This window comes from Pseudophryne corroboree, chromosome 6, assembly GCF_028390025.1.
Source record: "Pseudophryne corroboree isolate aPseCor3 chromosome 6, aPseCor3.hap2, whole genome shotgun sequence".
NCBI classification, from domain to species: domain Eukaryota; kingdom Metazoa; phylum Chordata; class Amphibia; order Anura; family Myobatrachidae; genus Pseudophryne; species Pseudophryne corroboree.
In genome coordinates this window covers 825,548,266-825,572,163 of record NC_086449.1, presented here as the reverse complement: position 1 = coordinate 825,572,163, position 23,898 = coordinate 825,548,266, and the positions used below count along the sequence as shown (strand labels likewise).

General features: G+C 49.0%; 1 protein-coding gene across 1 annotated transcript in view; it reads right to left on the bottom strand.

Moving 5' to 3' along the window:
• LOC134933798 (zinc finger CCCH-type antiviral protein 1-like) overlaps nt 1-23,898 on the bottom strand; it is a 78,390-nt gene that overhangs the window by 2,741 nt on the left and 51,751 nt on the right. Inside the window, exons 8-10 of the mRNA XM_063929257.1 lie at nt 20,213-20,333; nt 19,914-20,010; nt 2,982-3,081 (exon numbers count right to left, since the gene is read on the bottom strand). Coding sequence (XP_063785327.1) covers nt 2,982-3,081; nt 19,914-20,010; nt 20,213-20,333 — 318 coding nt within the window. The remainder of the gene's footprint in view (nt 1-2,981; nt 3,082-19,913; nt 20,011-20,212; nt 20,334-23,898) is intronic.

The following is a 23,898-nucleotide window of genomic DNA, read 5'->3' as shown; positions in this document are numbered from 1 at the left end:
CCAATTCTCCCCCCCCCCCCATTCTGTCTCCATCCCAATCTCTCGCCTCCGCCACCCCCATTCTGTCTATCTCTTCCCCCTTCCATTCTCTCTCCTCCCACCCCTATTCTGTCTATCTCTTCCCCCTTCCATTCTCTCTCCTCCCACCCCTATTCTGTCTATCTCTTCCCTCTTCCATTCTCTCTCCAACTCATTCTCTCTCCTCCTCCCCCTTTTCTGTCTCCGCCTCCAAACTCTCTCCTCCCCCCCATTCTGTCTTCCACCCAATCTCTCACCACCCCCACCTATTCTCTCTCCTTACAATCCCATTCTGTCTGTCTCTTCCCCCTTCCATTCTCTCTCCAACTCATTCTCTCTCCTCCTCCCCCTTTTCTGTCTCCGCCTCCAAACTCTCTCCTCCCCCACCCATTCACTCTCCCCCCCATTCTGTCTTCCACCCAATCTCTCACCACCCCCACCTATTCTCTCTCCTTACAATCCCATTCTGTCTGTCTCTTCCCCCTTCCATTCTCTCTCCACCCCAACCCACTCTCTCTCCTCCTCCCCCCATTCTGTTTCCTACCCAATCTCTCACCACCCCCACCTATTCTCTCTCCTTCCACTCCCATTCTGTCTGTCTCTTCCCCCTTCCATTCTCTCTCCAACTCATTCTCTCTCCTCCTCCCCCTTTTCAGTCTCCGCCTCCAAACTCTCTCCTCCCCCACCCATTCACTCTCCTCCCCCCCCATTCTGTCTTCCACCCAATCTCTCACCACCCCCACCTATTCTCTCTCCTTACAATCCCATTCTGTCTGTCTCTTCCCCTTCCATTCTCTCTCCAACTCATTCTCTCTCCTCCTCCCCCTTTTCTTTCTCCGCCTCCAAACTCTCTCCTCCCCCACCCATTCACTTCCCCCCCCCCCATTCTGTCTTCCACCCAATCTCTTACCACCCCCACCTATTCTCTCTCCTTATAATCCCATTCTGTCTGTCTCTTCCCCCTTCCATTCTCTCTCCAACTCATTCTCTCTCCACCTCCCCCTTTTCTGTCTCCGCCTCCAAACTCTCTCCTCCCCAACCCATTCACTCTCCTCCTCCCCCCATTCTGTCCCCCACCCAATCTCTCACCACCCCCACCTATTCTCTCTCCTCCCACTCCCATTCTGTCTGTCTCTTCCCCCTTCTATTCTCTCTCCACCCCAACCCACTCTCTCTCCTCCTGCCCCCTTTCTGTCTCCCACTCAATCTCTCACCACCCCCTATTCTCTCTCCTCCCCCACCCATTCACTCTCCTCCCACCCCCATTCTGACTCTCCACCCCCACTCATTCTCTCTCCTCCCATCCCCCATTCTATCTCCTTCCCCTCCCATTCTCTCTCCACCCCCACCCATTCTCTCTCCTCCCATCCCCCATTATGTCTATCTACCTCTCCCCCCCCCCAATTTTCTTGCTCTTTGTCCCCCCCACTTGCTCTCTCTTCCCACCCCGACTCTCTCTCTCTTTCCCTAACCCCATTCTCTCGCTCTCTTCCCCACTGTTCTCTCTCAACCCTCCCCCACGTTACAGGATATGTATACATGTAAATTATTTCCTTGTAACCGCTGCTAGACACACGGGGGAATATATGATTGATTTATAACATGCACAGTGGTAGCTGCCATTTTGTGGGCTAAACCAATATCTGTAAATTAATTTTCATGCAGCGCCTCAATGTATATTTGTCTGGACGTGATATATTATGCTCCATTGTTAGCGAAATATAAGGCGAATGTCCCATGAAAACTGAAGCACATCCGAAACTGACGCACAGCTCACAAAATGGCTGCTCACACATTACATAAGAATATTTAATTAGATATTATGGGTGAGATTCAAATGACATATCACGCCCAATTTCCTTTCTAAAATGATCTCCGTTATCGCGCATATTGCGCCCATAGTAATCAGGTTTACTGTGTAAAGGGTTGGGTGCCTCGCTACTCCGGGGGTAGCAAGCTGAAATAATGATACAACGTCCCTGAGGGCAGAAAGAGAACGAGTGTGGAAACGGGTGAAAAGAATTGAATCCCGCCCTATATGCCAACACCAACCAAAACAGAGGGGGCCATGTGACCGAATACAGAGTGTCACAGTTTTGTGGAGAATTTGAATAGACTCAACGCACATTATTAATTCAGTTTTATGGGAATGTCCTCAAGTTGTGCACAGCAGCACAGAGTATATCAGGAGATGAGTGATATGTCAGTGAGGACAGGGCTGCATGTGACAGGGGCAGTGACATGATGTGAGGAGGGGAATGGAGGCAGCAGGAAGCCACAGGCTGAGAGTTATATAGTGGGAGGAGCAGGGTCCCCAGCAGCACAGAGTATATCAGGAGATGAGTGATGTGTCAGTGAGGAGAGGGCTGCATGTGACAGGGGCAGTGACATGATGTGAGGAGGGGAATGGAGGCAGCAGGAAGCCACAGACTGAGAGTTATATAGTGGGAGGAGCAGGGCCCACAGCAGCACAGATTATATCAGGAGAGGAGTGATGTGTCAGTGAGGACAGGGCTGCATGTGACAGGGGCAGTGACATGATGTGAGGAGGGGAATGGAGGCAGCAGGAAGCCACAGACTGAGAGTTATATAGTGGGAGGAGCAGGGTCCCCAGCAGCACAGAGTATATCAGGAGATGAGTGATGTGTCAGTGAGGACAGGGATGCATGTGACAGGGGCAGTGACATGATGTGAGGAGGGGAATGGAGGCAGCAGGAAGCCACAGACTGAGAGTTATATAGTGGGAGGAGCAGGGGGCCCAGCAGCACAGAGTAAATCAGGAGATGAGTGATGCTACAGACTGAGAGTTATATAGTGGGAGGAGCAGGGTCTCCAGCAGCACAGAGTATATCAGGAAATGAGTGATGTGTTAGGGCAGCATGTGACAAGGTAGGGACATTATGCAAATAGTGGAAACTATGAACAGAATGATACATAAAGTGTAACATGTTACCGTATTTTACCTTATGACCTATTTCCGGCACGGCGGCAGTGTCCCAATCCCTTGGGTATATCCCTGACTTCAGTGGAGACACTGGTGTCTTGGAGGCAGTCGATTTTGTTCTGTGAAATAAAAAGTTAAATGACGTAAAATGGGAGGATGGCGCCACCTAGAGGGGTATCAGCAACAGCAGCCACTGATTTTGGGGTTATTAGTAATTTGTGTACGTTTAGGTTATGGTTAATTCTGTGTCTGTAGAGGTTTTGTACAGACAGACTTTTATTGGGAGCACGTGTGAAGTGATTTCAGAAACATTCTTACATTTGTCTCCTTCACTTGAATTAAATTCTAATAAAAAGAGCTCAAGTGTTTCAATGACTGGTTTGTCTACAGTATAGAACACTTTAATTACAGGGGCGTGAAAATTGGACAACTCTTTTTTTCCATTGTCCTGCAGCCAGCGTGAGGGGTGTGTGTGTATGTGTGTGAGGGGCACTCCTATGGCTTATAATAATAATAATAATAATAATAATAACAAAAAATAAGAATTTACTCACCGGTAATTCTATTTCTCGTAGTCCGTAGTGGATGCTGGGTACTCCGTAAGGACCATGGGGAATAGACGGATTCCGCAGGAGACTGGGCACTCTAAAAGAAAGATTAGGTACTATCTGGTGTGCACTGGCTCCTCCCTCTATGCCCCTCCTCCAGACCTCAGTCAGGGAAACTGTGCCCGGAAGAGCTGACATTACTAGGAAAGGATTTGGAATCCAGGGTAAGACTCATACCAGCCACACCAATCACACCGTACAACTCGTGATAACCTTACCCAGTTAACAGTATGAACAATAGCTGAGCCTCATTCAACAGATGGCTCATAACAATAACCCTTTAGTTAAGCAATAACTATATACAAGTATTGCAGAAGTCCGCACTTGGGACGGGCTCCCAGCATCCACTACGGACTACGAGAAATAGAATTACCGGTGAGTAAATTCTTATTTTCTCTGACGTCCTAGTGGATGCTGGGTACTCCGTAAGGACCATGGGGATTATACCAAAGCTCCCAAACGGGCGGGAGAGTGCGGATGACTCTGCAGCACCGAATGAGCAAACTCAAGGTCCTCCTCAGCCAGGGTATCAAACTTGTAGAATTTTGCAAACGTGTTTGACCCCGACCAGGTAGCAGCTCGGCCAAGTGGTAAAGCCGAGACCCCTCGGGCAGCCGTCCAAGAAGAGCCCACCTTCCTCGTGGAATGGGCTTTGACTGATTTAGGATGCGGCAGTCCAGCCGCAGAATGTGCAAGTTGAATCGTGCTACAGATCCAGCGAGCAATAGTCTGCTTTTAGAAGTAGGAGCACCCAGCTTGTTGGGTGCATGCATGATAAACAGCGAGTCAGTTTTTCTGACTCTAGCCGTCCTGGAAACATAGATTTTCAGGGCCCGGACTACGTCCAGCAACTTGGAAGCCTCCAAGTCACGAGTAGCCGCAGGCACCACAATAGGTTGGTTCAAATGAAACGCTGATACCACCTTAGGGAGAAATTGGGTACGAGTCCTCAATTCTGCCCTGTCCATATGGAAGATCAGAGAAGGGCTTTTACATGACAAAGCCGCCAATTCTGACACACGCCTAGCCGAAGCCAAGGCCAAAAGCATGACCACTTTCCACGTGAGATAGTTCAACTCCACGGTCTGAAGTGGCTCAAAACAATGTGATTTTAGGAAATCCAACACTACGTTGAGATCCCAAGGTGCCACTGGAGGCACAAAAAAGGGGCTGAACATGCAGCACTCCCTTAACAACGTCTGAACTTCAGGCAGCGTCTTTCCTAGCCTTTAACAGCGTAGGAATCACTTCATCTGGAACGCCCTTTTCCGTTAGGATCCGGCGTTCAACCGCCAAGCCTTCAAACGCAGCCGCGGTAAGTCTTGGAACAGACAGGGCCCCTGCAGTAACAGGTCCTGTCTGAGAGACAGAGGCCATGGGTCCTCCGAGATCATTTCTTGTAGTTCTGGGTACCAAGTTCTTCTTGGCCAAACCGGAACTATGAGTATAGTTCTTACTCCTTTCTTACTTACTATCCTCCGTACCCTGGGTATGAGAGGAAGAGGAGGGAACACATAAACCGACTGGTACACCCACGGTGTCACTAGTGCGTCCACAGCTATCGCCTGAGGGTCTCTTGACCTGGCGCAATACTTTTATAGCTTTTTGTTGAGGCGGGACGCCATCATGTCCACCTGTGGCCGTTCCCAACGGTCTACAATCTGCGTGAAGACTTCTGGATGAAGTCCCCACTCTCCCGGGTGGAGGTCGTGCCTGCTGAGGAAGTCTGCTTCCTAGTTTTCCACACCCGGAATGAACACTGCTGACAGTGTTAGCACGTGATTCTCCGCCCATCGGAGAATCCTTGTGGCTTCTGCCAACGCCATCCTGCTTCTTGTGCCGCCCTGTCGGTTTACATGGGCGACAGCCGTGATGTTGTCTTCCTGAATCAGCACCGGCTGGTTTTGAAGCAGGGGTTCTGCTGGACTTAGGGCATTGTAAATGGCCCTTAGGTCCAGAATATTTATGTGTAGGGAAGTCTCCTGACTCGACCATTGTCCTTGGAAGTTTCTTCCCTGAGTGACTGCTCCCCAACCTCGGAGGCTTGCATCCGTGGTCACCAGGACCCAGTCCTGAATGCCGAATCTGCGACCCTCGAGAAGATGAGCACTCTGCAGCCACCACTGCATGGAACCTGCCGAAGGGAATTGCTTCGTAAGAAGCTATCATCTTTCCCAGGACTCGCGTGCAATGATGCACCGACACCTGTTTTGGTTTCAGGAGGTCTCTGACCACAGATGACAACTCCTTGGCCTTCTCCTCCGGGAGAAACACCTTCTTCTGTTCTGTGTCCAGAACATGCCCAATATCAGCAGACGCGTCGTAGGAACCAGCTGCGACTTTGGGATATTCAGAATCAAGCCGTGCTGTTGTAGCACTTCCTGAGATAGTGCTACACCGATCAACAACTGCTCCTTGGACCTCGCCTTTATAAGGAGATCGTCCAAGTACGGGATAATTATAACTCCCTTCTTTCGAAGTAGTATCATCATTTCGGCCATTACCTTAGTACACACCCTCGGTGCCGTGGACAGACCCATCTGGAATTGGTAATGGCAGTTCTGTACCACAACCTTGAGGTACTCCTGGTGAGGTGGGTAAATGGGGACATGTAGGTAAGCATCCATGATGTCCAGTGACACCATAAAATCCCCCTCTTCCAGGCTTGCAATAACCGCCCAGAGCGATTCTATTTTGAACTTGAACTTCCTTATATAAGTGTTCAAGGATTTTAAGTTTAGAATGGGTCTCACCGAACCGTCTGGTTTCGGTATCACAAACATTGTGGAATAGTAACCTCGTCCCTGTTGAAGGAGAGGAACTTTGATTATCACCTGCTGGAGGTACAGCTTGTGAATTGCCGCCAGTACTACCTCCCTTTCCTTGGGAGTAGCAGGCAAGGCTGATTTGAGGTAACGGCGAGGGGGAGACGTCTCGAACTCCAGCTTGTATCCCTGAGATACCTGTAGAACCCAGAGATCCACCTGTGAGCGAACCCACTGGTCGCTGAAGTTCCGGAGACGGGCCCCCACCGCACCTGGCTCCACCTGTGGAGCCCCAGCGTCATGCGGTGGACTTAGTGGAAGCAGGGGAGGATATTTGTTCCTGGGAACTGGCTGTCTGGTGCAGCTTTTTTCCTCTACCCCGCCTCTGGGCAGAAAGGACGCGCCTCTGACCCGCTTGCCTTTCTGAGGCCGAAAGGACTGTACTTGATAATACGGTGCTTTCTTAGGCTGTGAGGGAACCTGAGGTAAAAACGTCGATTTCCCAGCTGTTGCTGTGGACACGAGGTCCGAGAGACCGTCCCCAAACAATTCCTCACCCTTATAAGGCAAAACTTCCATGTGCCTTTTAGAATCAGCATCACCTGTCCACTGCCGAGTCCATAATACTCTCCTGGCAGAAATGGACATTGCATTAATTCTAGATGCCAGCCGGCAAATGTCCCTTCGTGCATCTCTCATATATAAGACTACATCTTTAATATGCTCTATAGTTAGCAATATAGTGTCCCTGTCAAGGGAATCAATGTTATCAGACAGGGAATCAGACCACGCACTACACATCCATGCTGAAGCAATAGCAGGTCTCAGTATAGTACCTGAGTGTGTATACACAGACTTCAGGATAGCCTCCTGCTTTCTATCTGCAGGCTCCTTTAAGGCGGCCGTATCCTGAGAAGGCAGTGCCACCTTTTTTGATAAGCGTGTGAGCGCCTTGTCCACCCTAGGGGATGTCTCCCAGCGTAACCTATCCGTTGGCGGGAAAGGGTACGCCATTAGTAACCGCTTAGAAATTACTAGTTTCTTATCTGGGGAACCCCACGCTTCTTCACACAATTCATTTAACTCATCAGATGGGGGAAAAGTCACTGGCTGCTTTTTCTCCCCAAACATAATACCCTTTTTTGTGGTAACCGGGTTAATGTCAGAAATGTGCAACACATTTTTCATTGCCGTAATCATGCATCGGATGGCCCTAGTGGATTGTATTTTGTCTCATCCTCGTCGACACTGGAGTCAGACTCCGTGTCGACATCTGTGTCTGCCATCTGAGGTAGCGGGCGTTTTTGAGCCCCTGACGGCCCCTGAGATGCCTGGGCAGGCGCGGGCTGAGATGCCGGCTGTCCCAAAGCTGCGTCATCGAACCCTTTATGCAAGGAGTTGACACTGTCGGTTAATACCTTCCACATATCCATCCACTCAGGTGTCGGCCCCGCAGGGGGCGACATCACACTTATCGGCACCTGCTCCGCCTCCACGTAAGCGTCCTGATCAAACATGTCGACACAGCCGTACCGACACACCGCACACACACACAGGGAATGCTCTGACTGAGGACAGGACCCCACAAAGTCCTTTGGGGAGACAGAGAGAGAGTATGCCAGCACACACCAGAGCGCTATATAACAGAGGGATATACACTATACACAAAGTGAATTTTCCCCCTATAGCTGCTTATATCACAATTTGCGCCTAAATTTATGTGCCCCCCCCCTCTTTTTTACCCTTTCTGTAGTGTATACTGCAGGGGAGAGCCTGGGGAGCGTCCTTCCAGCGGAGCTGTGAAGAGAAAATGGCGCTGGCTGTGCTGAGGAAGGTAGCCCCGCCCCTTCAACGGCGGGCTTCTCCCGCTTTTTATAACGTTAATGGCGGGGGTCTCTGCACATATACAGTGTTAAACACTGTATTATGTGCTTTTTATTGCCAAAAGGTATATTAATTGCAGCCTAGGGCGGGCGCGCGCGCCCCCCCCCCCCCCCAGCGCCCTGCACCCACCAGTGACCGGAGCGTGTGGTGTGCTGTGGGAGCAATGGCGCACAGCTGCATTGCTGTGCGCTACCTTATTGAAGACCGAAGTCTTCAGCCGCCGATTTCCTCCGGTTTCTTCCGTCTTCTGGCTCTGCAAGGGGGACGGCGGCGCGGCTCCGGGAACGGACGATCGAGGTCGGGCCCTGTGTTCGATCCCTCTGGAGCTAATGGTGTCCAGTAGCCTAGAAGCACAAGCTAGCTGCAAGCAGGTAGGTTTGCTTCTCTCCCCTAAGTCCCACGTAGCAGTGAGTCTGTTGCCAGCAGATCTCACTGAAAATAAAAAAACCTAACAAACACTTTTCCTTTTAGTGAACTCAGGAGAGCCCACTAAGTGCATCCAGCTCAGGCCGGGCACAGATTCTAACTGAGGTCTGGAGGAGGGACATAGAGGGAGGAGCCAGTGCACACCAGATAGTACCTAATCTTTCTTTTAGAGTGCCCAGTCTCCTGCGGAGCCCGTCTATTCCCCATGGTCCTTACGGAGTACTCAGCATCCACTAGGACGTCAGAGAAATATAAAACTTTAAAACATTGTTGTTGATGAACCTGAAAGTGCCAGACAAATGTTCTATGATTCTATGGGAGAATCTGGCCAGTAGGTGGCCTATTCCATGCTAATTAACACATAATAACTGAGGAAGCTTTAAAGATATATTGGGCCTCATTCAGAAGTTGACGCAATGCCGATGTTTGCGCAGTTGAACGATTTTTGGCTATTGTGCATGTGTGAAAACTCCAGAAAACCCCTACGGCGTCTGCGTTTCCCGGACTGTACGCAGATACCGCTATTACGCATAGAGCCGTTTCTAAAAGAGCTGGCAGCGCACAACCAGGAGCAGTGTCTGGGAGATGGTCTGAAGTGTTGGCAGAAAAGGCCATTTTATGGGCGTGTTATGAGAGTACCACTGGCGTCAGTGAGCGCGGCTACGTTACTGCATGCACACCCACAGAGGCCATGTTTAGAGGAAACATTGAGTAGACCATCGGCTGGTGCAGTGTCGATGGTGGAGAGTCCTGAGAATATGTGTAATGAGTATAAAATAACATTTTATTACATGAACCTGCCCACAATTCACCATTATCACAGAGTAGTGACTGTCCTCTCTGGGCCCATCCTTCTAACACCCCTTTTCCACAGACATGAACGCGCACGTATCCGGGATTTCTGTCAGTGGTAGCAGGTACAAGTCAAAGTGATCTGGGATTTTTATCCTGGTCACAAGCAGGGTTTTATTGGGTCTTTCCTGGGTGAGCTGCGGTGGAAACAGCTTTTACCTGAGATTTCCGACCCTGGAATTTCCAAAAAGCCGCTGATTGGTCCCTCCTGGGCACTGGTAGCTGATGTCATCACCCAGGGACCAGAGGAGACGCTGGGAGAGGCTGTTTTCATGCTGGTCACTACTGGGAGAGCTGGGCACAGAGGCTACAGATTGGGCGCTGGGCATAGGTGACAGAGCACAGAGCGGGCATTGATCACACAGAAAGAAGGCCGAAGGAGAAAGCAGAAGGTTTTATTGTGCTTTCCTGGGTTTTCCCTTAGTCAGTGGAAACCAGGGAGGCCAATCCCGGGCCTTTTTTTTTAATCCAGGGTATCGGGATTGAAAAAAGGTAAATCCCGGGATAGGATTGAAGACCCGCCCACCCCAACCCAGCCTACACTAATACTGACCATCGTGGGTGGGAGCCGGGCTCGCGGGCGGCGACGTGCGGTCCGGGCAGCTGGCGTCAGACTGCGCAGCGTGATCTCTGACATCATGTCACAATGCGCAGTACGCACTGCTGGGGGCAGGAGGAGCCGGGCAGCGTCTGAACCTCCTGAGGACCCTCAACGCTGCCCGGTATTACAAAAACAATGGGACAGTAAAATCCCGCAATCCCCGGGATTTGGGCTTCCAATCCTGGGATTGAATCCTCTCCGTTTTTTTTGCCTAAATCCTGGGATCCCACCGATAACGGGATTGGCCTCCCTAGTGCAAACGGTGTCAATCCAGGAAAAACCCGGGAATACAGTGCAGTGGAAACGGGACATTGGAGAGAGAAACCCGGCAAAATGCCGGTTAAAAAATCCGGTTCAGACCCGGGATATTGGTGGGAAGCAGTATAAGTCCCTCCCCCCTAACTGTACTACATATATTTGTAGCTTAAATCAATGAAAGATAAGACGTTGACATACATGCACTTAATAAGACTTAGCTAAAAAAAAAATATTTTCTTATCAATACACATTATTTTCTCTTACAGAAGTGACTTATCAGGAGATCAGTTTAACCATCTTGAATATAATATTACTATTTTCAACTTTTTGCGCAGACAATAACGAAATCAATTAAAATTATATTTATCAATATATTTATCAATTCTATAATTTCTTACAGACACAGGTACTGATGTTATCAACACACTTACAGAAATCAGTGCAACTCATTAAGGCCTGCCTATTGAGGACTACTGTCACAGGCCCATCCTTTGAGCCTCTCTCGGCTGATCTACATAAATACTATTAGAAGTGTTACTACTAAAATGTATTTGCACAGCAGCAGCACATTCTGTAGGGATAACAGTTGGGAACAGACACATTTATAAAATGAGACTGGGTAATAACAAGGGTAAGAGGGCCCTGCCAGCAAGCTTACAACGCATCGGACACCGCATACTGGTCCAGCCACAGTGACACACGCGTTATATAGAATTAGGTAAACACAACCGGAATGAGACAACAAGGAGAAAGACACCATATAATATTTCTGTCCCAAGAATTCCTAACTAACAAAACTGAGTAATTCGTCTCAATGCAGTTTCTTCTTCTGCTCTAACGCGCTGTCCTACGATGATTTATTGCAAATATAGATATTTCCAGTTAGGGCACATTATACTAGCCAGGGAGCATGTGTGATACCATGCTGTTCTGCAGATCACAGGCCACATGTAAGGCCGTACCGCAGTGATCTCCTCTCACAGCCCTCACAACTGCACTGCTATACTATTCCAGGACCCCGGATAATAATATGCCATGTTTGACAGTCCTGTCGACCCAAGTCGGCAAAATACCAATATCCGTTTCATTCACTCTACGTTAGGAAGATAATAACATGCATCATTTCAGGAGGTATGTGTCCAAAATAGCAGTTCTCTGGCCAGTCTGTTGGTAGCCAATAAGAGAATTCCCAGTATATTGTAAGATTTCCTGATGTCCTACATGCAAGTTCGTGTTATAAAGTGTAGCATTTATATTGGTCTCCACGGGGATATAACCATCACTATTCCCACAGCTGGGCCATTGCACACAAAGCAAATTAAGCGAGAAACGGAAGTGGCTAATTGGAGATACAGTGACGTAGTGGCATGCCCAGACCATCTGTGGTGTCACCCAGGTTTCTGCGCAGTCTCCCTTTTTCCTCTGGAAGAGGAGGAGAAAGAGCAGAGGCAACAGTTTAATACTCTGCAGCAAATTCATTGTAGCGGCACATAGCTGTAGACACACTTCTAGGCTGCAAAGTACACAGCGACTCAGGTGGAGGCAGGATCGAGATGTGATTGCGTTTCCTGAGTAATGCGGTCTTGTACTTTGTACCAGTGTGTCTTACGAGAAGGCCTCCCCCCAGACGAGATTGGGTTCCAGACCAATTACAATGGCAAATTGGACTGTGGGAATTAATGTCAGGTGGGCCTGGGCACAGGATTCTGCTCTGGGTGAAGGACCTGTCTTCTTGTACAGTACTGTGATGTATGGAGCTAGGTACGCAATCCTTGCCACTTGATAGCTGGATGAGTGGTCAGCAGCCCCCGATATGCGACTGTCCAGGTGGGTCCCAGGGGGGACTCCCTTTGGGGCGCTCTCACATATATCCAGTCGCCTGGCAGGACTGATGAACAAGGCTGGGGTCTAGAGGTAGTGCAGCTTGGACCTGTGAATGGAAAACCTTGATAAATTGAATGTGGGTCTTACATTATTTCACAATCTGTTTATCAGTCAGTTGATGGTCAAAGATCAACAGAGGTGCAATGGGGTGATGTTGGGAATTTCACTGGTCTTCCAGTAAGCTCTTGTTGGTGGTGTACCCTATGCTCATGAGTGGAAATAGGGGGACATCAGACCATGGGGGGTCATTCCGAATTGATCGTAGCTGTGCTCATCTTCCCTGACATGTGGGGGGTCACCCAGCACAGGGCTAGTCCGCCCCGCACAGGGCTAGTCCGCCCCGCATGTCAGTCCGGTTCCCCCCCGCCCAAATACAAAAGCATCGTACAGCGGCGATGCTTTTGTATTTGTGGAGTAACTCCCGGCCAGCGCAGCTCCTGCGGCTGGCCGGGAGTTGATCGTCGCTGCCACTGGAGATGTCACGCAGCTGCCACGGCCCGCCCCCACAACGGTCCGGCCACGCCTGCGTTGGCCGGACTGCGCCCCCTAAATATCGGCTTAACGCCGCCGTCCAGCCCCTCCCGCCCTGCGACCTCCTCTGCCTGTCAATCAGGCAGAGGCGATCGCTACTGAAAGACGGCCTTCGGGGGCCGGCGCATGCGCAATTCTCACCCAACGCTGCGATAAACTGCAGCGAGCGATCGGGTCGAAATGACCCCCCCATATAATGTAAAACCAATGCCAGCAAATACCATTCTTTCACTCTACTTGACCAGATGCAGGTGGACATTAAGGTCTATGCTATTTCCGTCATGTCGGAAGCGATGATCCCTGGGTTACAAAGACAGAGGAACAAAGTCCTACAGAGACTTTCTGCTTACAGCGACTGTACAGTATCTGCTTTTGCACATGTGAAGGCGTCAGCCCACACACAGAGTACATGTAAACAATGCAAAGCACATATTCTAGATTGCCACACCCTAATTTGAGTAAAAACAATTAGAATATGTACAGGAGGTCCACAAGGTGGGGGATGTGCTGCCTTTTATGTCTTTAGAACCCTACCCAGATTATATGTAATGGAGTCCGAGATCAAAAGAGGTGCGGGATGCCGGCCAATCTCAGACTTTTTTTTTTTTTTAAAGGGGCAATCACTTAAAAAGGCATGGTTTGTGTCTGGAATCCTCGTCCAGTCACCTTATTTCTGCCTCTACCCCATATCCTAAACTTCCCTCTGGTCTCCTGAAAGATTTGGGGTATATTTGCTATCAGCAGCTATGACGAGGCTTGCTTAACATTAAATTCTATTGTCATACGATGGATGGTGGTTATACACCTTGGTCACGGTAAGGCCATTTATTTGCTTTGTTCCCAGGAATTATCCAACTACGTTCCCGCTGTAAGACTTAAGACATAAGGCATCTCCCAGGGATGCCAGGTCCAGACGAGATCCCACAGTTTAAGGTATAGGTCAGCGAGGACAAGTCTTTGACTTACCTCAATTTAGATGACCCTTCATCTCCTACCACCTCATCTATCTCTCTGTATGACAGCAATATCTACAACAGACTAAACAACAACGACAATCCCACCAAAAAGCAACCTAAGAGTAAAATATGAGAAGCCATAAATTCTTACATAAACCTGACCGTGCGCAGTGAGGACAAACAAATCAGACGCAGGCGGCTCGAGGTACCACATGCTAATGTATGTGTAAAAACACAAATCATTTTACGTATCCCTCCTGCCCCTGGTAGCTACATCCGACATCTTCAGACAACACACATAAGAAAATGTATCTGATCAACCATAGTCCCTTAGAAAACACTATGTAATTTCTTACAAAAAATAGGAATTTAATAGCTACCGGTAATTCCTTTTCTCGAAGTCCGTAGTGGATACTGGGAAATGTAGTTACCATGGGGTATAGATTGGGTCCACTGGAGCCTGGCACTTTAAGAAAGCATTAGTGTGTGCCGGCTCCTCCCCTCTATGCCCCTCCTGCAAACTCAGTCTAGGAAAACTGTGCCCGAGGAGCCGGACATACTTTGAGAGAAGGATATAACAAAAGACAGCGGTGAGGTAACGAACCAACACACAACGATAACAAGATAGCAGAGCTAACCACACAGAGGAAAGCAACGCTAAATATTAGAAGGATAGCAACGCTAACCAAACATGGAACAGGGAAAGCAACAGCAGACACAACCAAGAACACTTACAATCAGGTATGCAGGAATACGAAGCACTGAGGCGGGCGCCCAGTATCCACTACTGACTACAAGAAAAGGAATTACCGGTAGGTATTAAATTCCAATATTCTCTAACATCCTAGTGGATAATGGGAAATGTAGTTACCATGGGGACGTCCTAAAGCTCCCAGAACAGGTGGGAGAGTGCCGAGACCTCTGAAAAACCGCCTGACCAAACTGAAGGTCATCTTTGGCCAAGGTGTCGAACCTGTAGAACTTTACGAACATGTTCGAACCAGACCAAGTAGCTGCCCGGCACAACTGTAAGGCTGAGACACCCCGGGCAGCCACCCAGGAAGAACCCACCGACCTTGTGGAGTGGGCCTGAATAGAACTCGGCAGCGGCAGAGCTGCTGAAGTATAGGCTTGTTGAATAGTCAATCTGAGCCAACGAGCAATGGACTGCTTGGAAGCAGGGTGACCAATTTTGGTAGCATCATAAAGGACAAAATGTGAGACAGATTTCCTGTGACAAGCAGTCCTTTTGACGTAAATCTTCAAAGCCCTCCCAACATCCAGGGACATTGGAGCAGCGGAAGTGTCGGATAACACTGGAACCACAGTTGGTTGATTTACGCGAAAAGTCGACACTACTTTCGGCAAAAACTGTGGGTGAGTCCTGAGCTCCGCCCTATCCTCGTGAAATATTAGATACGGGCTCTTATAGGATAAGGCCCCAATTTCAACACCCGTCTTGCAGAGTCTAAGGCCAGCAACATGACAGTCTTCCACGTCAGATATTTCAAGTCTACCCTATGCAAGGGTTCAAACCAGTCCGTCTGGAGAAAGGTCAAGACCACATTGAGATCCCACAGAGCTGTGAGAGGGACAAAGGGTGGCTGAATGTGAAGAACACCCTTGAGGAAAGTCTGTACTTCTGGTAGTACCGCTAGTTGTTTCTGGAAGAAGATAGAGAAAGATTAAATCTGAACTTTGATGGAGCCTAATCGTAGACCCTTATCCACTCCTGCTTGCAGGAAAAGTAGAAAACAGCCCAGACAAACTTCCACAGGGGAATATTTTCTACCCTCGCACCAAGAAACATATTTCTTCCAAATACGGTGGTAATGTTTGGATGTGACCACCTTACGGGCCTGGACCATGGTTGAAATAAGCTTGGATGGGAGACCCTTTTAAGTTAAAATCTCTCTCTCAACTTCCAAGCCGTCAAATGTAGCCGCTGTAAGTCTGGATAGACTAACAGTCCTTGTTGAAGAATGTCCTTGAGAAGCGGCAGAGGCCAGGGTTCATCCAGAGACAAGGTCAGGAGGTCCACATGCTAGGCCAGTCGAGGTCAATCTGGGGCAATTAGAATTGCCTGAACTCTTTCTTTTTTGCGTCTTCTTAGAACTTTTGGAATGAGAGGAATTGGAGGAAACCGAACTAATAAGTCCACTGTGTCGTCAGAGCGTCCACAGCGATCGCCTGCGGGTCCCTCGTTCTGGAACAGTAATGACTCAGCTTCGTGTTGAGATGAGAAGCCATCAGGTCTATTTGTGGACAACCCCACCGGTGAATCAGTTGTTGAAATACTTGAGAGTGAAGGCTCCATTACCCCGGATGGAGGTCGTGCCTGCTTAGGAAGTCCACTTCCCTGTTGTCCACACCCGGAATGAATATGGCTGAGATGGCACTTGCGTTGGCTTCCGCCCAGAGAAGTATCCTTGACACATCTAACATTGCGGCCCTGCTTCTTGTTCCTCCTTCTCTGTTGATGTACGCCACTATCGTGGCGTTGTCCGACTGCACCTGGATGGCCTAATTCCGAAGGAGGTATGAGCCCTGCAGGAGAGCATTATAAATTGCCCTGAGTTCCAGGATGTTGATTGGAAGTGCAGATTCCTGACTTGACCACTTCCCCTGGAACTGGGTCCCTTGGGTCACAGCACCCCAACCCTGGAGGCTGGCATCCATTGTTAGCAGAGTCCAAGACTGGGTATTGAAACTCTGACCTTCCACTAGATGGGAGACTTGCAGCCATCACGATAGGAGATCCTTGCTTTCGGCGACAGAGTTATACTCTGGTGCATGTGCAGGTGAGATCCTGACCACTTGTCCAACAGATCCAGTTGGACTGGCTGTGCATGGAACCTGCCATACTGAATTGCCTCGTAAGAGGCTATCATCTTGCCCAGCAAGTGAATGCAAAGATGAATTGAGATCTTGCGTGGTTTTAGAAACCGAGCGGACCATAGACTGAATAGTCAAGGCCTTGTCCATTGGAAGGTATACCTTCTGAGACACCATGTCCAGGATCATCCCAGGAACTGAATTCTCTGAGACGGTTCCAGGTGTGATTTCTGGAAATTTAGGATCCATCATGATCCGTAAGCTGACGAGTAGTCAAGTCAATGCTGTGCAGCAGCTGTTCCCTGGACACCGCCTTTATCAGGAGATCGTCCAAGTACGGGACTATGTTGACACCCATCATGCGTAATTGCAGCATCATCTCTGTCATGACTTTCGTGAATACCCTTGGAGCCGTGGAGAGACCAAAGGGTAAGGCCTGAAACGGAAATGTTGGTCCAGTACAGCGAACCAGAGGAACGCTTGATGAGGGGTTAGATTGGGATATGCAGGTAATCATCCTTGATATCCAGGGATACTAGAAACTCCCCCTCCTCCAGACCTGATATCACTGCTCTTAGTGATTCCATCTTGAATTTGAACACCTGAAGATAAGCGTTCAGGGATTTGAGGTTCAGGATCGGCCGAACAGAACAGTCCGGCTTCAGGACTACAAAGAGACTTGAGTAAAATCCCTTTGTGTGTAACAGAGGAGGTACTGGGACAATAACTCCCGTTGAAACAGTTTTTGAATTGCTTCTTGCAAGGTAACTCTTGCTACAGGTGAAGCTGGTAAGCCTGACTTGAAGAATCTGAGAGGAGGTAGTTCCTGAAATTCCAGCCGGTATACTTGGGATATGAGATCCCTCACCCAAGGATCCCGGCAGGACTCTGCCCATATGTGGACGAAGTGTTGAAGGCGAGCACCTACCTGAAAATCGCCTTGCTGCTGGGGCCAACCGTCATGCGGAGGGCTTCGTGGAAGAGGATCCGGAGGCCTGGTCCGAAGTTCCAGCAGCCGCTTGTTTACGGGACTTACCGCAAGTTCCTCTAGCAGCATTGGAGGCACCTCTTGCTTTGCCTCTGAATCTGGCCACACAAAAGGACTGCAGAGAGGGCCCATGATAGGGGCGTCTAGCAGGAGGCGCAGCACACGGCAGATATGTATATTCACCTGCTGTCGCCTGAGAAATCAATTTGTTCAGTTCTTCGCCGAACAAGGCATCGCCTGTAAAAGGAAGGTTCTCCACACCTTTCTTGGAATCAGCATCTGCTGACCACTGTCGCAGCCACAGGGCTCTACGAGCCGATACCGCCATAACAGTGGTACGGCCGATAATGATACTTAGTTCCTTAACAGCCTCACTCATGAAGTTTGCAGCATCTTGGATATGTTGCAGTAATGTGACTATCTCATCCTGGGGTAGTGTATACAACCGCTTTATAATATTATCAGACCATTTTACCACGGCTCAACAAATCCAGCCGCAAACTATGGTAGGGCGTTGGGCTACGCCCGCCGCAGTATAAATTGACTTGAGTGTGGTCTCAATTTTGATATCAGCTGGGTCTTTGAGAGAGATCACCCCAGTTACAGGTAGTACAATTTTACGTGACAGCCCGGACACAGACGTATCCACTGTAGGTGGGTTTTCCCAGACTTTCCTATCCTCTGCAGGAAAGGGAAAGGAATTTACTACCCATTTAGGAGTAATTACATTTTTTATCAGGATTTATCCACAGTTCTTTTGAAAGGCAATTTAATTCCTTAGAAACAGGGAAAGTTGCAGGGGACTATGGATTCACTTTAAAAAACAATTAATCTACTGGTTCTGCTTCCTTATCTGGAATGTTGAGGTACTCTCTAATGGCATAAATCATGGGCTCAACTCCCGGGGACAGGAAATTATCCTCATCCACCTCTAATTCTCCCTCATCTAACTCTGGTAATTCAGAATCAGACTGCAATATCTGTGGGAGAGTGCGTTTATGAGAGACCAACAGGGGGGGGGGGGGGGGGGGGGGGGCTGAGGCGCCTGTCTGTGGTCGGCAGTAGTTAACATGAGAGTGTCCATAGACTGTTTCAGGGTTTGCCTTTCTTGCTTAGCCGTAGCCAACTCTGAATTTATGTTAGTAATCATTGATTTAAATGATTCCATCCACTCAGGATCCTGCATATTGCTACCCTGTGAAGGTATAGAGCATTGGGTACACAGTAGAGACCCCTGTGAGGGAGGGGTAACCTAGCCTTACATGAAGTGCACAAAGACTTATTTTCAGACATGCTGTAGCAGAAATCACAGAGGTAATGAGGAAACACAGCAGTATTAGTGAGACAGCACACTTATCTCAGGCAACCCTGAATGGAGTGACACAGAGGGGAGCAGCACACATACCTCAGATCAGAGCAGCGCTCCGCTGGGTGTATATATATATATATATATATAATTTACCTCACAGCAGTATAACCGCTGACTATATGCTCCCCCTTTCTTTATAACCCCCTGGTACCAGTACAATTGGTGATTCAGTGGGTTCTACGGAGGAGCAGTCTCCGCATGCAGCCTGTACTCAGCAGCAGGAAATGGCGCTCTCCAGGAAGCCCCGCCCCCTCAATGGCACATGGTCCCTCTATGTTATTTATACTGGCTTCACTCCATAAATGTGTAAAAAAAGAGTCTGCAACGCTTTTTTTTTATATGCATCGCCAGTGTGGGTACACAGCGGGCGCCACAGCCCCGTAGCTGGGTGACCGCTGCCCCTTCATGCCGCCATGTTCACCGGGGGAACCGCTAACCGGGACCCTGGTGTCTGTACTCCCCACACCGCGTCTTCGGCATCTGTTAAGGGTGGCGGCATCTTGCTGGTGTGGGCTCATACCCTGGGGCATGAGAAACATCACCTCAGGAGCTCAGTGTCCTGTCAGCGGGGATACGAACCATTAACTCTGAGGAAGTTGGTTCGGTTCCCCCCCTAAGTCCCACGATGCAGGCAGACTGGTTGCCTGAAAATAACAAACTAACAAATTCTGAAGAAAACTCTCTGGAGCTCCAGAGGAATGCACCCGGCTCCTTGGGCACAGTTTTCTAAACCGAGTCTGCAGGAGGGGCATAGAGGGGAGGAGCCAGCACACACTAATGCTTTCTTAAAGTGCCAGGCTCCAGTGGACCCGATCTATACCCCATGGTAACTACGTTTCCCAGTATCCCCTAGGACGTTAGAGAAGCAAGTGGTATCTTTAACAATGGTCAGTCAACGAAGGGCTGCGTCTACAAAGATTATTCTCCCATATTTCATATGCTGAACACGTAGGTGCTGCAATAAACCCCAGTGATATATCTATAATGCCATTACCTTCCTTTCAGCGTCTTCACATCTTCAAAATTTAGGAATTTGGGTCTCCTGCAGACATCTTTCTCTGTCCGGTAGACAGTGTTCCTCTGCTTCATTTCTGGAAGGAGAGAAGATCAGTAAAGGATAGTACTCTCCTCTCTTTCCCTTGGTTGTGGAGGCCCCACCTTCCACTCTACTATTGGGGTCCCTGCGTAAATCAGTGGAGGACAAACTTAGAGACAACTGTATTAAGGCAGCTCCCACCATAATTTCTGACCAGATGGTTGGGACGTATCTACTGCATCGAACACAGTCAGTACCTCGGAAGTTGATCTCGTATTGCTGCTGCCCAGCCGTGAATGGGATAATTCCGATGGGGTCGGAGAGATAGATGCTTTCTAGGTCTGCGGACAATATAGTTGAACTCACGTTCTTTATGTTCTAGGAAAACAGAGATAGATATGAAACGTGTATATTGTAGCATGCAGCTCACGAGCAACCCTCATCCCAAAGCTAGAGTGTCAATGGTATGGGCTTCCGGTTATAAGTTCACTGCCCAGCCTATCACAGAATGGCATTAATTGCAACCCCAAGCTGTTCACTTCTCACCCCCACCCCACCCCCACCAATACACACATTGCTCCACACCTAAAAGCAGCTCAATAATGAATGCATATTTTATGCAGAAACAAAACAGATGTACATCCACTTCTACACAAGGCCCACTGGGTGGTATTCAGTATGCCGGATGTTGGGATCCCGGCGCTCAGTATCCTGACACCTATTCTCCCTCTTGGGGGTCCATGACACCCCCTGGAGGGAGAATAAATAGCGTGGCGCTAATTTCCCGACCGCCAGCATAACATACTACACCCGGCCCACTTTAGCAGAAAATAGGATTTTAATTACCTACCGGTAAATCCTTTTTCTCGTAGTACGTAGAGGATACTGGGAATCCATTTAGTACCATGGGGTATAGACAGGTTCACTAGGAGCCATGGGCACTTTATGAATTTGATACTGTGGGCTGGCTCCTCCCTCTATGCCCCTCCCACCAGACTCAGTCTAGGAAACTGTGTCCGAGGAGACGGACATACTTTTAGAGAAGGATAGATAAGGAAAGTGGTGAGATTCCGAACCAGCACACACAAACAAGAGGAAAGACATGCTAACCAAACTTGAAAAGAGGAACAGCAACAGCTAAACCAACAACAATACTTAAGCAAGTAACAGTGCAGGAAGTATGAAGCACCGGGCGGGCGCCCAGTATCCTCTACGGACTGCGAGAAAAGGATTTACCGGTAGGTAATTAAAATCCTATTTTCTCTTACGTCCTAGAGGATGCTGGGGTCCATTTAGTACCATGGGGAAGTACCAAAGCTCCCAAACCGGGTGGGAGTGTGCTGAGGTTCCTGCAGAACTGATTGACCAAACTGAAGGTCCTCAGAGGCCAAAGTATCGAACTTGTAGAACTTAGCAAACGTGTTAGAACCTGACCAAGTAGCTGCTCGGCAGAGCTGTAAAGCCGAGACACCCCGGGCAGCCACCCAAGAAGAACCCACCGACCTAGTAGAGTGGGCCTGTACAGATTTTGGCACCAGCAATCCTGCCGTGGAATAAGCATGCTGGATAGTGAGCCTGATCCAGCGTGGAATGGACCGTTTTGAAGCAGGACACCCAATTTTATTGGGATCATAAAGAACGAACAGCGAGTCTGATTTTCTGTGACGAGCTGTACGCTTTACATACACCTTCAAAGTCCTCACAACATCCAAAGACTTTGAAGTAGCAGAGGTGTCAGTAACCACCGGAACCACAATAGGTTGGTTGATGTGAAACGCAGACACCACTTTAGGAAGAAATTGCTGATGAGTTCCGAGTTCAGCTCTGTCTTCACGGAAAATTAAATAGGGGCTCTTGTGAGACAACGCCCCCAGCTCCGACACACGTCTTGCTGAAGCCAAGGCCAACAGTGTGACGGTCTTCCATGTAAGATATTTTATATCTACTTCCTGTAACGGTTCAAACAGACCGATTGGAAGAACTGCAGCACCAAATTGAGACCCCAAGGTGCTGTGGGAGGCACAAAGGGAGGTTGGATGTGCAGAACACCTTTCAAGAACGTCTGGACCTCAGGGAGAGAAGCCAATTGTTTCTGAAAGAAACTAGACAAGGCCGAAATCTGGACTTTTATGAAGCCCAGACATAGGCCCACATCCACACCTGACTGTAGAAATAACAGTAAACATCCCAGATTAAATTCCGCTGCAGAATATTTTCTGCTCTCACACCAAGTGACGTATTTCTTCCAAATACGGTGGTAATCTTTAGACGTTACCCCCTTTCTGGCTTGAATCATAGTTGGGATGACCTTGTCAGGGATCCCTCTCCGGGCTAGAATAAGCCATTTAACTTTCATGCCGTTAAACGTAGCTGCGGTAAGTCTTGATAGACGAACGGGCCCTGTTGCAGAAGATCCTCGCGAAGAGGTAGAGGCCACGGATCTTCGATTAGTATCTCTAGAACACCTTCTTGGCCAGTCTGGAGCAATGAGTTTTGCTTGACCCATTTCCCTTTTTATTCGTTTGAGAATTCTTGGGATCAGAGGAAGTGGAGGAAACACGTACACCATCTGATAGACCCATGGAGTCGTCAGAGCGTCCACCGCCACTGCCTGTGGGTCTCTCGACCTGGAACAATACCGCTTGAGCTTCTTGTTGAGACAAAAGGCCATCATGTCGATTTGTGGAGTTCCCCACCGACGGGTCAAGCACCTGAACACCTCCGGGTGAAGGCCCCACTCTCCCAGGTGCAGGTCGTTTCTGCTGTGGAAGTCTGCTCCCCAGTTATCTACTCCCAGAATGAAGACCGCTGACAGCGCCACAGCATTTTTTTCTGCCCAGAGAAGAATTCCTGTCACCTCTGACATTGCTGCTCTGCTTTTCGTTCCGCCCTGTCGGTTTATGTACGTTACCACCGTCACATTGTCCGACTGGACTTGAATGGCTTGATCTTGAAGAAGATATGAGGCCTGCAGAAGGGCGTTGTAAATAGCGCTGAGTTCCAGAATGTTGATTGGAAGGGCGACTTCCTGACTTGACCATCTTCCCTGAAACTGCACCCCCAGGGTGACTGCTCCCCAGCCTCTGAGGCTTGTGTCTGTGGTTAGTAGAATCCAATTCTGAATTCCGAACAGTCGACCCTCGATTAGGTGAGAAGTCTGAAGCCACCATAGAAGAGAAATCCTGGCTCTTGGCGACAGACGGATCCTCTGGTGCATGTGAAGATGCGATCCGGACCATTTGTCCAGCAGATTGAGTTGGAAAGGTCTTGCATGAAACCTTCCGTACTAAAGTACCTCGTAAGCGGCCACCATTTTCCCCAGAAGGCGAATGCATAGATGCACCGATATCCGGGTTGGCGTCAGGACATCCCGAACCATCAACTGGATTACCAATGCCTTTTCCAACGGAAGGAACACTTTCTGCAACTCTGTGTCCAGTATCATTCTCAGGAATGGAAGCCTCCATGTTGACTCTAGGTGAAATTTCGGAAGGTTCAGAATCCACCCGTGATCCTGGAGCAGTTGGGTTGAGAGGGCAATGCTGTCCAACAACCTCTCCCTGGACAGCGCCTTTATCAGAAGATCGTCCAGGTACGGAATTATGTTCACTCCCTGTTTGTGGAGGAGGTACATCATCTCTGCCATCACCTTGGTGAACACCCTCGGTGCCGTGGAGAGACCAAATGGCAGGGCCTGGAACTGGTAGTCCTGCAGTGCAAACCGAAGATAAGTCTGATGAGGCGGCCAGATCGGAATGTGAAGGTACGCATCCTTGATATCCAGAGACACTAGGAATTCCCCTTCCTCCAGACCTGAGATGACCGCTCTCAGAAACTCCATCTTGAATTTGAACACCCGTAAGTACGGGTTCAACGACTTGAGGTTCAAAATCGGTCTTACCGAACCGTCCGGTTTTGGTACTACAAACAAGTTGGAATAGTA